This window comes from Eptatretus burgeri, chromosome 16, assembly GCF_056783735.1.
Source record: "Eptatretus burgeri isolate ZD-2024b chromosome 16, Ebu_testis_v1, whole genome shotgun sequence".
Taxonomy (NCBI): Eukaryota; Metazoa; Chordata; class Myxini; order Myxiniformes; family Myxinidae; genus Eptatretus; species Eptatretus burgeri.
Genome location: NC_140976.1, coordinates 63,252,120 through 63,269,961, shown reverse-complemented (window position 1 = coordinate 63,269,961; position 17,842 = coordinate 63,252,120). Strand labels below are relative to the sequence as shown.

At 42.5% G+C, this 17,842-nt stretch overlaps 1 protein-coding gene and 1 pseudogene across 2 annotated transcripts in view; both read right to left on the bottom strand.

Moving 5' to 3' along the window:
- Positions 1-17,842, bottom strand: part of LOC147011197 (uncharacterized) — an 80,115-nt gene that overhangs the window by 53,285 nt on the left and 8,988 nt on the right. For both annotated transcript variants that reach the window (XM_085859062.1, XM_085859063.1), the window contains exons 2-4: positions 15,898-16,038; positions 6,526-6,696; positions 2,098-2,283 (exon numbers count right to left, since the gene is read on the bottom strand). In XM_085859062.1, the coding sequence (XP_085715188.1) occupies positions 2,098-2,283; positions 6,526-6,696; positions 15,898-16,035 (495 nt within the window). In that variant the 5' untranslated portion in view covers positions 16,036-16,038. The remainder of the gene's footprint in view (positions 1-2,097; positions 2,284-6,525; positions 6,697-15,897; positions 16,039-17,842) is intronic.
- Positions 3,860-4,005, bottom strand: LOC147011198 (signal recognition particle RNA; annotated as a pseudogene).

Below are 17,842 nucleotides of genomic sequence, written 5' to 3'. Positions count from 1 at the left end.
GTGTGGTGTCAGTGTGTGTGTGTGTGTGTGTGTGTGTGTCAGTGTGTGTGTGTGTGTCAGTGTGTGTGTGTGTGTCAGTGTGTGTGTGTGTGTGTGTGTGTGTGTCAGTGTGTGTGTGTGTGTGTGTGTGTGTGTGTGTGTGTGTGTGTCAGTGTGTGTGTGTGTCTCCTCTGTAACTCCAAAACCGTAATACCTAGCAACCAGAAACTTTGCATTGTTATGAATATTCCAAGAAAGTTCAAGAGTGAAAATTGGGTGTTTGGGTTATTTAAAACACCCCTTTTGAAGATAATTAATGGCATTGTTTAAATATATCCTTTATTGGGTGCATCCTCAGCCACCTCGCTCTTTGGGGTCTTAAGGCCTCTCCTGGGTCACCTTGCTGGGATCTGAAGCCGCCATGTTTTTTCACTTCCTCAACCATGCCTTGACTTGAAAGAGGCCACAATGATTTCTTAACGATAAAATTGTTTTTTCATTTTCCTCACTCATATTATCGAATGCCTGTTCATCAAAGCCATGAATGGCTGTATACATCGCTTTTGTAAGTGCTCATAGTTTTCAAATGAGGAGCTTGGAGCGATTTCCTGCATTATATAAAACAATTTTCCACGATCTACTCTCACGAGTCGTATAACTAAGCCAATATACCAATTTACTTCAATCAAGCAAGAAAATCTGACGAAGGCAATCGCAGCTCATTCCACAAAGCCCACAAGAAGTGTGTTTCCACTCCTAGGAGAGGCAAAAATCACCATCTGTCCAATGTCAAGATTGAACTTTCAAACGAATCTCCCTCCTCCAAAACCTGGTGGAGCAAATTGGTAAATGTTTCTCTGGAGTATGCTCCCCTTCCATCCCTGCTCCCCTTCCATCCCTTCCTTCTATTCAAATGGCACCACAGCCGACTCCGCTCACCACAGCCAACAAAGGTGGCCTCCAAAACCAGTCGCCAACTGGGCATTCTGTGATAATGCCCAGTCCTTTCTTATCACACGTTAGCCTTGTAGTTGGATAGGAGTTTTCATCTGACGATTAATGGAGTACTGCTAATCCCCTCTGAGCTGGCACCCCTGCCTCACACCTTGCTCAGCTTGATGCCATGAAGCCAAGGCCTTGAAGATTAATGGAATCTCCCATGACAAAGCTGACTCATATGGGCTGATCACTTTCCCATCACAGACAGGTCGGTGGTCTCTCTGTCTCCACTGCCTCCTTTCTTGTCTTGTACCCTCTGCTCTTTCAGTGCTTTGTACCCCCTCTCCCAACTCCAGGTTTCTGCAGGGCTCACACGGTCCACCATCAACCCCCTTCTGGTGAAACGACCTGAATCCAAGATAACTGCTCAACTCCAATTATTTTCTCCTCTTTTTTCCTGCCTGTGGAACCACCATCCACATCCTCTTCAATCTCATTCTTCCCTCCATGGCTTTAAGACAGCTGTTCACCACCATCTCAGATCAACCCCATCTAAACTCACGATCTCTTTTTCCCCCAAATGACCCCATTCCCAAGTCTTCCCTTTTTCCAGGTTATTGTAATTTCTCTCCATCTCCTTTATATTACCTCTTTGCATTTGTTGGTTGTTTTATTTTTCCTTTTCTGTTTCATCCCAACCTTCCCGTTCTTTCTCTTGCTGTGTTTCACTCAACTTGTGTGCAGCTTCTTTACCACCACATGTTCTTCTCCCCTCTCCTTCATATCGCTCATCTACTCTGCTGTTGGTGTTTCCCCCTTTCCATTTTTCCCCTTCCATTTGCTCGAGCTCTTCCATGAGCCTTAATCATGTATACAAAAAAATAAAATAATATTTTTTTCAACCCTCACTTTCATCTGATCTTTGTTTGTAAATTTTCACCAACTATGAATAAACTTTTAACAATTTATTCACATCCTGAAAATCAGCTACCCTGTTTTATTACGATGCAATTTTCACACAGGTTAGTTATCATTGTTACCTTTACTCCTCGTGCTGCACAGTATACATCTTTCACTCCTTTCATTAGACTAAATCCTGCTTTCTATCGCTCATATCTCACTGCATCGGGAATGTTTAGTGAAAAACACTTATCATAGCCATTCATCATGATGTCTTACCAGAAGTCTCCTTTGAAACTTTTCCCAAAACCAGAGCAGCAAAGGGATAACCAGTCGCCACATGACCAACATCACCAGCACCACCATGATGGAAGCAATGAAGTAACTGATCAAAATCCATTCGGTGGAGTTTGCTTGATAACCAGCTGGTGCTTCCGTGTGAAACCATTCGTAGAAGGTTTTCTCCTGTGTAGACAAAGCATAAAAAAACAAGAATTAGAGCCAAGTCAATATACAGTGCCGATAGAAAGTCCACACCCCCTTTCAAATTTTTCACCTTTTGTTACCTTCTAGCCTGGAATTAAATTACATTAAATCAGACTTTTTCCACCTTCATTAACACATCATAACCACAACTTCCAAGTGAAAAACAAATTCTACAAATTTCAGAAAAATAATTAAAAATACAAAACGAGAATATCTTGGTTGGATAAGTGTCTTATCCTTATAATAGCAATTATAAGTTACCGCAGGTGTAACCAATCACCTTCAAAATCACACACCGAGCTAATTGGCCTCCACCTGTGTTAAACTGCAGTGATTCTGATTATTTCAGAACAAAATCAGCTGTTCCTGGAGGTTTACTCTTCTGGGGAGTGAATTTCACAGCAAAGACTCAACCATGAGTACCAAGGAGCTTTAAAAAGACCTCCGGAGCACAGTCAAGCCAATCATGAAGAAGTTGAAGGCGTATGGTACCACCAAGACCCGACCGAGATCAAGCCGTCCCTCCAAACTGGGTGACCAAGCAAGGATGAGACTGATCAGAGAGGCCACCAAGAGGCGAATGGCAACTTTGAAAGAGGTCCAGGCTTTTATGGCAAAGACTGTTCACTATGTGCATGTGACAACAATATCCCAAGCACTCCACAAGTCTTGCCTGTATGGTGGTGTGGCAAAAAGGAAACCATTACTCAAAAAAGCCCATCTCGAGTCCAGTTTGAGGTATGCAAAAAAACACTCTGGAGATTCTGAAGATATGTGGCAAAACGTTTTGTGGTCTGACAGAACCAAGCTGGAACTTTTTGGCCGAAATGGAAAATGTGACGTTTGGCCCAAACCCAACACATCAACCAAAGAAGACCATCCCAACTGTGAAACATGGTGGTGGCAGCATCATGCTTTGGGGATGTTTCTCAGCAGGGACTGGGGCACTTGTCAGGATAGAAGGGAAAATGGATGGAGCAAAATACAGAAAAATACGAGAGGAAAACCTGCTGCCCTCTGCAAGAAAGATGAAATTGGGACGGAAGTTCACCTTTCAGCACGACAACGACCCGAAGCACACAGCCAAAGCTACACCGGAGTGGCTAAGGAACAAAAAGATAAATGTCCTTTCAAAAAATTTTTTAACAAAATACTTTCTCATGAATAATTTTGTTTTGGGCAGTGTATGGCACTTGGTAGAGCACACACCTCCGCCAGGCTGAACAGTTTAAGAACTGAATCCCACTGATAGGCTGGATCTGAATCTGGATCTGAACCAAAATCCAATTGCCTTGTTCTTGTCACCGACCCAACTCATCCACCTAGTTTTGTCATAACTCATCCACAAGTTTTTGAGAAATGTTCGAGACATTATTTTTGGCCCCATGACTCTCTCATTGATGACTTCTTCTTCTTCTTCTTTTTCTTCTTTCGGCTGCTCCCGTTAGGGGTCGCCACAGCGGATCATCCGTATGATCCGCATAGTGATTTGGCACATGTTTTACGCCGGATGCCCTTCCTGACGCAACCCTGGTCGCCTCTTACGACACAGGGAGAAGGATTGGGTTTCGCCATGATTCCGGGCTGCCCTACACCTTCTCATAGCGTGGCCCAGCGCAGAGCAGAGCTCCCGTCCTCAAGCGATCCTCCAACCCAAACCTCCGAGTAGCCGGATGACAGGCGCACGCCACTACGCCCAGACTCTCTCATTGATGACAAATCAATTAAAAAAAAAACTTGTCGTATCCAGATCCTGATCTTCACCCAAATAGAATAAATTTGTCGTCACACACCCAACCTATCTACCGAGTTTTCATCCAAATCCGTACATTTATTGAGTATTCCTACTCTACTGCAACTGTTAAAATCACAATAGAATAAGGTGCAATATTATTGTTTTGCCAGAAGCAACCATGGCCTACATCTGCATTGCAGTCATAAGTTTCATATCTTTTATTTAATTATTGAATGTTTTCAACTTTTTAATGTCTCTTAAATATAGCATGGTGTTGGTGCAGTGGTTAGGGCGGCGGCTTGGGATCCAAAAGGTCCTGAGTTCAAGCCCCGTTGGGCCACTGAATTAATACACCAGTTGGTTGACTCAGCCTGTCATCCTTCCGAGGTCGGCGAAATGAGTACCAGTATACTGGGCCGGTGTATACCCCGGTTAAAATAGGTGTACCATATCCCTGTGTCGTAAGAGGCGACCAGGGTTGCGTCAGGAAGGGCATCCGGCGTAAAACATGTGCCAAATTACTATGTGGATCATATGGATGATCCGCTGTGGCGACCCCTAACGGGAGCAGCCAAAAGAAGAAGAAGAATGTCTTTTAAATATTATCTGTTATTTCTGATATTTGTACATTTGTACATCTAATACACCTATTTTTAATTTAGAAACCGATTTTTTCAATCATTTCTTGTTGTTTCAATGCTTGTGGTTGATTTTGAAATGCTACATTTAGGTATTTGTTTTTTCATTCAATGTAAATCGATTTTCTCATTTTAATTTAAACACGACTATGGAGGATTGAATAGCATCTGGTAAACTGGCCAATTGGGTTGATGGAGATTTGAATCACGGCTGGTAAAATAGCCGCTTGGGTTTCTGGAGGATTGAATGGCAGCCGGTAAAATGGCCTCTTGGGTTCAGAGGGTTAAACAAACACAGAAAAACCTCTTTCCAACTCTTTGCTGTTTCTTCAGCTCAGTGCGATAATCAATCCATGTTTAATGTAGTTTCCCATTAAACACTGTAATTGTACATGACGACTGATGAGGAACAGTGGTAAGGCGCTCCTCTGATAAGTTACAGTACAACAGGCCCACCCCAAACACAGGTTTCCGCATCACGTTTTCGCGTTATTTCCGTTGAATTATCGTGATAAAATGTGCCGATCGTGGAATGGGTCCCTCGCTCTATCATGGTCTGACGCGGAGGAATACACAACCCCGCAACTCATTCTCAACTCACAGCCCCACACTGCGCTCAATCGTAAACTCAGTTGCCCTTTCGATATCGTGCCGCACGGACTGTAATCACGTGATTTAGTTTGATATCACGTGATATTGATATTTTTGCAAGTCTTTCAATTGTGGGGTATTTGTGAGAGTAAATTGTTATGAAGAAGAAGAACATGTGGGGTGTTCTGAAGATGAAGATGATGTTGGGTTTTCGTGATACAAGGCAAGTGAGAAATTATAAAATATCAGTAAAAGCTTTTAAAGTAAGAAACAAATTAATTAAATTATGAGGAAGGTTGGTTCAATTGGGAAGCAATGAGAAAGGAAGAAATAAAGAATGAACCAAGGAAGGAAATAAGAGGCAGAATGAGTTTCTGATTTTTTCAAGCGAAAATATTTGTTTGTTTTGAAATGAGGGGGAAATAAGATAAAGTTGAGAAGCGTGAAAGAGAACACTTGGGATAAATAGAATGAGGTCCATATATTGAGAGGTTTTGTTAGTCTTCATGGAGAGGTGTTTGATATCCAAGTGCGAGATGGCCGCTGTCATGGGACCTTATACAGTGGTCTACAGGAACATGCAACACAAGGCAAAGCAGATAAAGATCACCTTCTTTCTCCACAAAGTTTGATGACCCTGACGACCCTCAGCCAGGGATGGTGACGTCATCTCAATAACCTCCAACGCCCGTCATCATCATCATCATCATCATCAGTAAGTACAATTTCATGTTTTATGACTGTAGTTGAAGCAAAAAAGTCGATAAATTTTAAAGTTGGTTCCCCTAACCCTATTTTTCCCATGAGGTCTTGACTTTGTGCATTGCGGTTTTGGTCAACGTGGGATTTTTCAAGAACGTAACCCCCATGAATGGGGATGATCTGCAGTACTCACTTTCATCAGGAACGTTTCGCTGACATGATGTGTTATCCTCACCAGGAATGTTTAGCTTACATGGATCCAGGGTTGACCTGTTCGTGTTTCCATCTGAGCCAATGGCTGATCACGATGCAGTGAACCCAGGTTCAAATCCCAGACACCATACATGTTTGTCCAACATCTATCAATGTCCTTGATTTATGGAAAAGTATATTGATGTCCCATGTGTTTGTCCTGCCTATGATTAAATGTACAAGCTCCTCGATGAGCTTTAGATCACTTAAAAAAAAATAATCCACTTCAAGACTCATTTCATTCAATTTTAAAAATTCAAAAACAAAATCCATCTCATTCAATCTGCCAAACGTTTTCCTCACCTTTACAGGGATCGGTGAAAATATTCTGGGCAGCTTTTCAAAGAAGGTTACTTCCTTCTTGGGAGGAATGGCAAACATCTCTGGGTGGGTTCTCCAAATTGAGTCAATGATACTCCATGAAGACCCGAGAGTTATGATACAGAAGAAACAACTTATGAGAAAACTGCTTTCCTGCAAATCACAGAAACAAAAACAAATAAAAAATACAAAACATTGTTTTTTGTAAATCTGTTATCACCACAATTATTCCCATGAGCTCTGGGAACTCCCACCCTTCTTGTGGCGGGATTGCCCTTCTTGGCTCACCTTTCTCATTTTTAAAAGATCACAACATATTATTAAGGTTTCGGGGTCGACAGGTGGGCTCCTGTGGGGTCTGATCAGACCAGCTTCCCTGACCTCCGAACCTGAAGCCGACAGCTACAGATATCTCCACGACCCAACAGTTTGCTGAGCAACTATGGACACCATCTGAGAAAGTCTGTCAACGTCCCCGCTCCAAGACTCGCGTTACCTTTCCGTTGACGTAGCCCCGCCCAGACGGGGAAACATTCCATCAACATCCCACCTCTTATACTTATCGTGGTATGGATGAGCGAAACCATAGGTGGGACATTGGCTATGCATGTGGAGTGAATCAGTGGGGCACAACTTCCCTTCTATTAATGACGTATGCAATGTAAAACCAGTGAAGGAAATAACAATTGAGCGGGTTTGGAAACAACAAATCTTGTATTAAACAGGCACTTCTCACAAAGATTCAAATATGAACAGAAATGCAGTGTCACATCAGAAACACTCTTACCCCTAGCACTCAAAAAACCCATTGTACAACTGGTCTTCATTATTACAGACTGATGCCACATTCATCCGGGAAAATTATAGACAGACAAAGGGACAAGAAGAAAATGCCGGGGTGCGTCATCGACTCCTTCCTCACCCTAACATGAGCAGTCTTGCCCCCCGGGGATCTCAGCGAGGTGTTGATGCAGGTGAGAGGAGTGGGTAGGAGGTATTTCCTCCGAGGAGTGGGTAGGAGGAGTGGGTAGGAGGGTAGGAGGAGTGGGTAGGAGATTAAACCTATGCGCTGCTGTGCGGTATTACGTCGTGCTTAGCCCTGAAAATAACTCTTGGGTTGTCTCGTCGGTCGTTGATGTTCCATAAAATGTGAGCCTCGAGGTGTTTGTGCTGAACGATGAAAGGTTAAATGGTGCGTGTGCAAAATAAGTGGAAGAAATCAGCTCCACCGGTTGGTCATCACCCGTTCTGCCCGGATTTTTTGGAGAGCGCCAGCAGTCATGCTTTTTGCGTCACCAGTACATGAAGAACACCAGTTCCACATGGCAGTTTGGAGAGTGCTCCACTTAGCGTCCTCACATCCTGTTGGGTAGCACTCGGCTCGCTTGGTGCTTTTCATTCCACTTGGCAGCACTGGGTAGTGCCCTCTCGTTCCAGACTTGGTAACGCTTTGGCGTTCACCTCCAGACCAGATGAAAACCCCCTCAGGATTTGGGCTGCTCCCTTCTTGGACTCGGACTGCGCCAGATCTGAACATCAACTCCACTCCATTTGGTTTTGGAAGGGAACGAGGATGGAGTATAGAAGGTTGCTTTAGGAAGGGAACAATGGAGGAAGGTTGTGTGTACAATCACAATGCATTTCCCTTTACCTGATAAGAGGGGATGGGTAATCTAACTTAACAAAATTGTGATGGAAATATTCAAACTCCAGGGTTATTTTATGTGTTGAATGTGTCTCCATGGAGTTCTTTCAGAACCACAACTATCTCTCCAAGGTGAAGTGAATTTTTGCAGAAATATTTCTGGAAGGCTCACTTGGCTGCACCTGGATGAGTTTGAGGGTTGTGAGTACCGGCTGAAACCCAACTCCTATCCAGGCTCCTCCTGATGACCCGAATCCATTTTCAAAAAGATGACATTTAAAATCCATCAGTTCGATGTTGATGGCAGAGTTCGTCCATCTCCCTTCCTGTTTTTTTCCCAATATTTACCACTCAGCACTCTCTGCATCCTTCGAGCATGACACCTGCACATCCCTTACCAACTCAATTTCCTAATGGTTTCTTCCTCACCAACATCATAATGTCTTCATCCAAACTCCAGACTGTCCTCCCCCATTTGTTGTTGAGAAACAAATAAAAGGGGGAACTTTTCATTTTGAGCTTCTTCTTGGTACCAATTTATCATTACATTCAAAAAACAGATGTAAATGTGCATTTCATCCTTTTATTGTCACTTCTACTTTCTGTTACATCATCTGAATTTGTCAAGATCTTCAGCACCCCCCCACCTTCCCAAAATAAACAATGGTAGGTCCATAGATAAGCTTAGCAGGAGACTCCTCATTGTCATTCCCCATTTATTAACCTCCACCATCGATGATGGACGGAGGTTACTCTTTTCACCCCTGTCTGTCTGTTTGTTTGTTTGTTTGTTTGTGAACAGTATTTCGGAAAAACTCCTGGACGGATTTCGACAAAACTTGGTGGGGGGGATTAGGTATGGTCCAAGGATCATGCCATTCGATTTTTGACTTGGTCCAAAGAAAAAATATTTTAATTTTTTTTTTTTTTGCATTTCTACATGTTTTAAGTGATTTCCAACCCCCCCAAAAAAATTTGTTAGAGAAAAAAAAAAAAAACTTCGAAATTTTGCAACTTTTTTTCCAAAAAAATTTCAATTTTATTTTTTGGGCATTTCTACATGCGCGTCAATCTAGTTTAGTTTATTCAATCGTGGTTCAGTAGAGTCTGATCCGTTTTGACCTACAATGAATAAGATATAAGGTTCACTTGAGTGACCTTGCAGTATTGGCGGCGGAGGTTTTGCACTCTCCCGAGTGCTCCCCCTCTAGTTAACCTCCGCCATCGAAGATGGACGGAGGTTACTGTTTTCACCCGTCTGTTTGTTTGTTTGTTTGTGAACAGTATTACGGAAAAACTCCTGGACGGATTTCGACGAAACTTGGTGGGGGGGATTAGGTATGGTTCAAGGATCATGCCATTCGATTTTAGACTTGGTCCAAAGTCCAATATGGCCGCTATGGCGGCCATTTTGAAAAAATATTTGAATTTTTGTTTGTGCATTTCTACATGTTTTAAGTGTTTTCCAACCAAAAAAAAAATTGTTAGAGAAAAAAAAAACATTTTGCAACTTTTTTTCAAAAAATTTTCGATTTTATTTGAAAAAATATTTGAATTTTTTTTTGCATTTCTACATGTTTTAAGTGATTTCCAACCCCCCCCCCCAAAAAAAAAATTTGTTAGAGAAAAAAACAAAACAAATGTTGCACCTTTTTTTTCAAAAAAATTTCAATTTTCTTTTTTTGGCATTTCTACATGTGCGTCGATCGAGTTGAGTTTATTCAATCGTGGTTCAGTTGAGTCTGATCCGTTTTGACCGACAATGAATAGGATATCAGGTTCACTTGAGTGACCTCGCAGTATTGGCGGTGGAGGTTTTGCACTCTATTGAGTGCTCCTCCTCGAGTTACCTCCGCCACCGAAGGTGAAGGAGGTTATGTTTTCACCCCTTTCTGTCTGTGTGTTTGTTTTATGTGCAGGGTATCTCAAAAATTTGAGGATTGATTCAGACGAAATTTGGTGGACAGGTTGGGTGTGTGACAAGGACGAACTGATTAGATTTTGGTGAAGATCCGAATCCGGATCCGATAATTTTTAAAGTGATTCTTTCCCATTGAGAGATTGGGCTAAAACGATATGAGGCACGATATTTCAAAAATGTATTGGGCCTGATATGTTCCACTGGATCAGGTATTGCGTGGCGGCAGTATGCGCTCTTCGGAGTGCCCTTCGAGTTCTAGGTGGGTTTGCTTCCCTCTTCCTCGTCCTACTTGCTTACTCCAATGAATGAAATCCAACATGATGTGTGCCAGCCCATACAAGGCTCTTCTATTAAATAATGGCCACCAGCATAGTTTTCATTTAAGAGATAACTTATTTGGAGAAAGTTAATATTGATTTACACATGAGGAGACAGAGCTTTACACACGAGAAAGGAGGCGGTTACGAGGAGATATGGTAGAGATGTTTGAGATAATGAAGGGTCGAGATAAAATGAGTACAGAATAATTTTTTTTTAGCAGAAAAGATAGTGATAGGACCAGGAGCCATAGCCTGAGAGTAAAAAGGAAACTTAAGATGGTAGTAAGGCTGGGGTCTTTTGCTCAGTGTAGTTAATGCATGGAATGTTCTCCCTGGAAAGAAAGTAGCTGCAGAAACAGTGGATAAGTTTAAATTGGAATTAGATAGGAACCTGGAACTATTGAAGATAGAGGGGTATAGGGATGTTCGCAGGATTTCTCGGGAGCTTGAGCATTGGTGGGCGATTGTGTGCACGTGGTCGGAGTGTTGTTGGTTGGGGTCTCGTCAAGCGGTGTTGTGTGATTGATGTTACGTGTTTTTTACCCAATGCCATCTGCACCCATGCTCCTTCCCCCAAGAAAGAAAAAAAATACAATTTTTTTTTACAAAAAATTAAAAAACACAAAAAACACTGAAGTTTATTTTTTTTTAAACATTCTGCAGTTTCTCTTCGGAGTGCCCTTCAAAGTTTCTTATTGTGATCTGGTGTTGGTAAATTGGTGTGTGGTGTTGATGTGGTGCAGGCATGATGGGCTCAATGGCCTCCACCTGTGTCTCATTTATTTGTGTTTAATTTGTTGGTGCATTTGGGGAACATCCTGATTTTGGGCCTGTTATGTGTGGATTGTACAGAGCGATACATTTAATGTTATATTAGAAGCACCTGCTCCCTATGAGAGCGGCCTGGGGGGGGGGTTCCATCATCCTTATGGCTTGTAGCATGATATTGTGTACACTGTAGTCCTAAATGAGGAGAAAGCTTCGAAATTGAACCCAGTTTTAATAAGATAAACAATCTTAATGTTATATAATGCCCAAGTGTCTGTGCTTTCAGAAAATGTATACTTTGCTATGGGTCCTCTGGATATAATTGCTTACAAAGCATGTTTTTTTTTTATCCAAACACAGGCTATTTTTTCCATTTTTATAGCTCATTTTTTAGAAATGAGTTACATGTATGATTGTATATGTTGTCCAAAATGGTTGAAAAATGCATTTATTGTTTGATATATATCATGATACATAAGCATAGAACAATTCCTCGAAACAGTACATTTCTTATGACCTTCTGCATATCTTGGCACCTTCAAATGTGTAAAATCTCAGATTTTTCAAAATTCCCCCAGTCATAGTGAAGCTTACAAAATCTTATTCCAGAAATTTGAAATGCATCTGATAGAACATCTTAAATAGCAATTTACTTCTGCATAAAGTAATGATTTAAAATGGCAAGTTTCAACATGGATCATTACTACATACCAGTTTTTAGGTTCACTTCCATGATTGGGTCAAAAATGTTCGGAAGTATGTAACAAATTGCATTTACCAAGCTGCTACAAAATTACTGGGAGCTGGAAGATTGATTTAATAACCATAGAATAAGTTTACCAAGATGGCCCTATGATATAAAAATCAATACCAAAGGCCAGTTTGTGTTCAGTATACAGAACATCAAAGGTCGTTCGGAAGTACATAATGTTTTAAAGAAATCTGCACTTTTAATCCGAAGATGTTAGTTTGGTTCATCACAGCATGTATTTCTATGGTTAAGTTTATGTGCATATATATTGTTACGGCTGTGGAAATTTGCAATACACCAGAAAGGTCCTCAGGTTAGATATATCGATAAGTTCATGTGTAGTCAGTCCACACCTGTTGTTTCGAGGGAATATGTGTGATTCATCCGGGCTGTGACGCTTTGAGTTAGCCATTTTTCTTTCTCTATCGTGATTTTGGACCATTAAGCCGCCAACAACTCAAACACCACCACCTTCGCCTCTTTACCTCCACAACTCCCTCCCGCAAATATTGCTTCACCGCCATTCCCAAACGACGCCCGCCAACAACCAAACCACCACAGCAAACCCCCCACCACCTTCGCCTTTCTCCTTCCACAACCATCAACCACACCATCAGCCAACACCGAACGTCGTGCTGTCCAGGGCCCGTTCGGTGATTCTTGCCGAACGTGTCGAGCCGTGGGTACAAATGGATGCCTTTACGGGAGAGGAAATTCGGATCAGGAGAGGCTCACGCCCCTTTTTGCCCGACCAATGGCTAAACGTCGGGTGGTGTGGCCCCGCCCCCAAGCGTGATGCATGTGGACTCCTTTTAGGAAGGAATTCGGATCAGGAGAGGCTCACGCCCCTTTTTGCCTGACCAATGGCTAAACGTCGGGTGGCGTGGCCCCGCCCCCAAGCGCGATGCATGTGGACTCCTTTTAGGAAGGAATTTGGATCAGGAGAGGCTCACGCCCCTTTTTGCCTGACCAATGGCTGAACGTCGGGTGGCGTGGCCTCGCCTCCAAGCGCGTTTTTATCCACGAATTAGCATACACGCTCCTCCTCCGGTCTATAAAGACGCGAGCACAAGGCGACTCGCGTGTGTCGAGTGTCGTGTCAAGTTGGGGTGTGTGTTGGGTTGTGCTGAGCTATGTAGTGCGGTGCTGTGCTGGCTGAACTGGTCGAGTCAAGACGAAGGTCATCGTGGAGGTTGTCGTTGCCGGGTCGAGGGACGAGTCGCGGAGTGAGGCGGGGACGCGGAGGAGGACTCAGGGGCGAGAGTTCGCCAGGGTCGGTGCGGTTCCGAGACCCCGCTAGTGGGACGGAGCGTCCGCCATTCCCCTTTCCCGACCCCGAGCATCAACAATTCCCCCCCCCCATCCGCGCTGAGATAGCGCCGGTAACCCCATCCGCTCCCCAACCCAACCGTGGTGCCGACCAACACGTGCCTGCGCAACGCACGCCAAAGTTGCTCACTGACCATACCAGGGGCATGGATTCAGGTGCATTATGCGGCCATTGCGGCTAGCCTGCCATCGCGCCACGATGGCGCGAGTAAGACCCCTACGGTCTCGTGGACCTGGCCGATCACCCAGGTCCCACGTTCATTTGGTTCACGGACCTGTCTGCCTCCTTGCCTGTGAGGGTGGCTTGTATTTTCTTTTCTTTTGGTGTAAATGTGTGTGTGTGGCGCCAGTCTTTTAAGTAAACCCGTATAAGTGCTTGTACATTGCTGTATTCGGTTTCAACTCTGTGTATTGTTCTTGCTTTGACTGTGTACGTGCATTTTTGTATGATTGTAAAATACGTGCTTGTCTGCATGCGAATTAAAAGTGCTTGTCAAACGGTTTCCCGTTTCGTTGCGTCCTTTCCTCTGGTTGAAATTTCCATCTTGCATCACGTAAGGAATTGGTAGTGGGTTGAAACACCCGATAAGTAAAACTGAACCGTCGAGGTCGGCGATAACTCCGCTCGGTTATCCATTTAGCACGGAACGAGCCGCTTAAGCGGTTCGTGCCCAGAGCAGACCTGCGGCGTGGTACAACTCCTCGGTACGCTACCCGCGCGGGTACTTAGGTATATCGACATTCGGCGATTCACCCTATTTCGCGCGGGTAGAATGCAGACTGGGTTGTGGTGAGGTTAAACCCCCACCCGTGGATAGCTCCTTGGCGGTAGTTCTAAGAGGGTCACGACTGAATTGTCCGTTCCGGTGGGCGACGTGGCCGCCATTAGAGGTACGCTGCCGATCGCACGCCAGGCAGGCCAGAATTCGTAACAATATTTATGACCTGAATGAACACTGATGAATTTGATCAATTTCTAAATTTCATATGACCTTGACCTCTTTGCTTAAGGTCAAATATCAGGTAAACCAAATATTCTCCATATATGTGGTTTCCAATTAGTGTATAATACATATCTAAGCCATCAGACCAATTTTAGAATGATATGAGTGATTCCTTGATACAGATAATTGATAACCAACTTTGACCCTGTCAGAGCAATAGAAAGAGGAAGAATTAAGCTCTGCTCAAATAGATCCTGAATCCCCATGATGTTGGCTAACAAATGATATGCAAAACTAAATCATACAATGACTTTCATTATTTGTTCCCCGGTGTCCTAAATGTGTACATAATACCTTGCTACAAGCCTTATTCAAACATGTAATTTAAGATACCTCTCTACATCGTACCCCAGCGCACACCCTCCAAGACCACCGGCAAAGATAAAAACACCCCATTGAATGAAATGGGGTCATGCTGATCCTATGTAGCAAAACTGGATGTAATAGGCCCAGAACTGTAGGAGTAGCACAACAAACAAGCACAAACACAAACACAAATGACTATTCCTCAAATATAATATAATTTAAAGGATTGCCGCAAATGATGTTCATTTCACATCATATCTTCAACTTTATTCAAATTGTAGACCTCAAAACACAATTCTCTTACCTTTAGTAAGAACCTTCACCTGCAAGCAGTTTAATGGTTTCCCGACCGCATCGGACCAAATTATTACTTCCGCCACCTGAGGTGAAGGAGGTTATGTTTTTCACCCCTTTCTGTCTGTTTGTCTGTTTGCTGTGTGCAGGATATCTCAAAAGGTTGTGGACGGATCCGGATGAAATTTTGTGGACAGGTTCAGTGTGTGAAAAGGACGAAGTGATTAGATTTTGGTGAAGATCCGGATCTGGATTCGATTACGAGAATTTTGAAAGTGATTCTTCACCATTGAGAGATGGTGTGAAACCGATATCGAGCACAATATCTCAAAAGGTTGTGGATGGATTCACATGAAGCTTGGTGGACGGGTTGGATGTGTGACAAGGACGAATTGATTCGATTTTGGTGAAGATCCGAATCCGGATCTGGACAACAGAATTATTGAATTTTGAAAGTGATTCTTCACCATTGAGAGATCGGGCTAAAAACGATGTCGTACTGTATAGCATGATATTTCAGGGATGTATTGGGCCCGATATGTTCTCATGGATCAGGCATTACATGGCAAAGGTATGTGATCCAACGAGTGCCATTATAGTTTCACATGTAACCGTACAATAGAGTAGGTTCTTACGAATGTTTCTGTCCAAGAAAGGCATTTGTACAATGTGGAATGGAAAAGCATTTCATCAATCAAAACAATTTCGCATGAAATTTATTATTATTGATATCGATTTGTAATTCTTTAATCCTTTATAAATAAACAAAAAAATTGCTTGTAAATAAAGTAAAAAAAAAAAAAAACACACATACACCGGTCCGTGACATCGTAATGATAAGGGTTTAAACAAAAAAGTGGGGGTGGGGAGCAAAATCGATGTGTTATCCCCCTCTCGTCAAAAATTTGGGAGGGACATGTCCCCCCCCCCCAATCCCACTGACATAAATATAATATATTATAGAGCTCAGTGGTTCCCCCATCTCAACCCCCACCCATTGATTCCCATGTTCTTACCTGTAGATTTTGGTGACACCATCCCACATTGGTGGCCAGTGACAACAGCTGGTAAAGCAACCACAGCAAATACCTCACGTCGGAGTTTTGCCAAAGTCCAAGTCGAAGTAGTGTGGAAAACCATTCAAGGAAGGACATTTTCTGTTGAGAAATAAATCAAAACAGGAATTAGACTCTTCAAGGTAAAACGACATAAACCAGGTGTATCATGTACAAAGGAAGAGGTGCAAAGGGATTTGTTTTTTTGAGTCAGTACAAGATTATTTTTTTAATACATCATCGAGGCTCGTTGAAGAGCCAGTACTTGAACATTGAACGGATCAGGACACAACAGAAAGAGAGAAGGGGGGGGGGGACACCGAGAGAGAAAAAGAGAAAGAGAAAGAGAAAGAGAAAGAGAAAGAGAAAGAGAAAGAGAAAGAGAAAGAGAAAGAGAAAGAGAAAGAGAAAGAGAAAGAGAAAGAGAAAGAGAAAGAGAAAGAGAAAGAGAAAGAGAAAGAGAAAGAGAAAGAGAAAGAGAAAGAGAAAGAGAAAGAGAAAGAGAGAAAGAGAAAGAGAAAGAGAAAGAGAAAGAGAAAGAGAAAGAGAAAGAGAAAGAGAAAGAGAGAGAGAGAGAGAGAGAGAGAGAGAGAGAGAGAGAGAGAGAGAGAGAGAGAGAGAGAGAGAGAGAGAGAGAGAGAGAGAGAGAGAGAGAGAGAGAGCACTGACAGCTGAGACGAATGCCAAGGCAGGGGGAGATGGACAAATAATGGGTGTAGGGACGAATGGGGGCAGGAGAGGATGCATGGGTATCCAAGATGGATACAGAAAGGAACTCTTAAAAGGGAAAACTGGAATTGTGGAAGGAGGGTTTACTGTGGGGGTTAACGGGGGTTTATACTCATAAATCAGACTGGTATCGATCCATGACTGTAGTTTGCATAGAAATACATACAAATAATAGAACGGACAGGACATGCTGGTCATTATATAGTGGCACGCATAACTCGTGGCGGTCACCTTGGAGTGTGGAATCGCTACTCTGACGTCAGTTTTGCACTGAAGATCTGAACTGTTTTTCATCCCAAAACATCCAATTTTAGTGATCGTGGCCTAACTATAAACCCTAACTGACGTTGTGTACCACTCGTGATGTCAGATGGTAGAACCCGTGGAGTATTTATGTCACATCTCATTCACTGTTCGTGAAATACTTCCACATGAATGGAGCATCGGGTATCAACAGAGTGATCCACAACACTTGTTACGATTTATATATATATATATATATATATATATATATATATATATATATATATATATATATATATATATATATATATATATATATATATATATATATATATATATATATATGCAGTGGATACATATATACAGAGTAGCCCAAAAGTTACTTAACCCCTGATAAATTTCTCGCACTTCCCTCCATTCTTTCCCCTCTGCCCTCGCCCCCTATGGTATGGGGAAACACTGACTCAGAAGAATGATGAAGCACATACAGATACAATGACAAATTAATTATTGTAAGTACTGTGCAATAAAACCTGTATATTAAAAGAGTTCAAGAACAATGCTTCATTGAGAAGGGGTAAAGTGACTTTCAGGTCACCCTGTATGTATATATATATATATATATATATATATATATATATATATATATATATATATATATATATATATATATATATATATATATATATCTTCTTCTTTTCCTTCTTTCGGCTGCTCCCGTTAAGGGTCGCCACAGCGGATCATCCGTATGATCCGCATAGTGATTTGGCACATGTTTTACGCCAGATGCCCTTCCTGACGCAACCCTGGTCGCCTCTTACGACAGAGGGATATGGTACACCTATTTTAACCGGGGTATACACCGGCCCAGTATACTGGTACTCATTTCGCCGACCTCGGAAGGATGACAGGCTGAGTCAACCCCCTGGTGTAT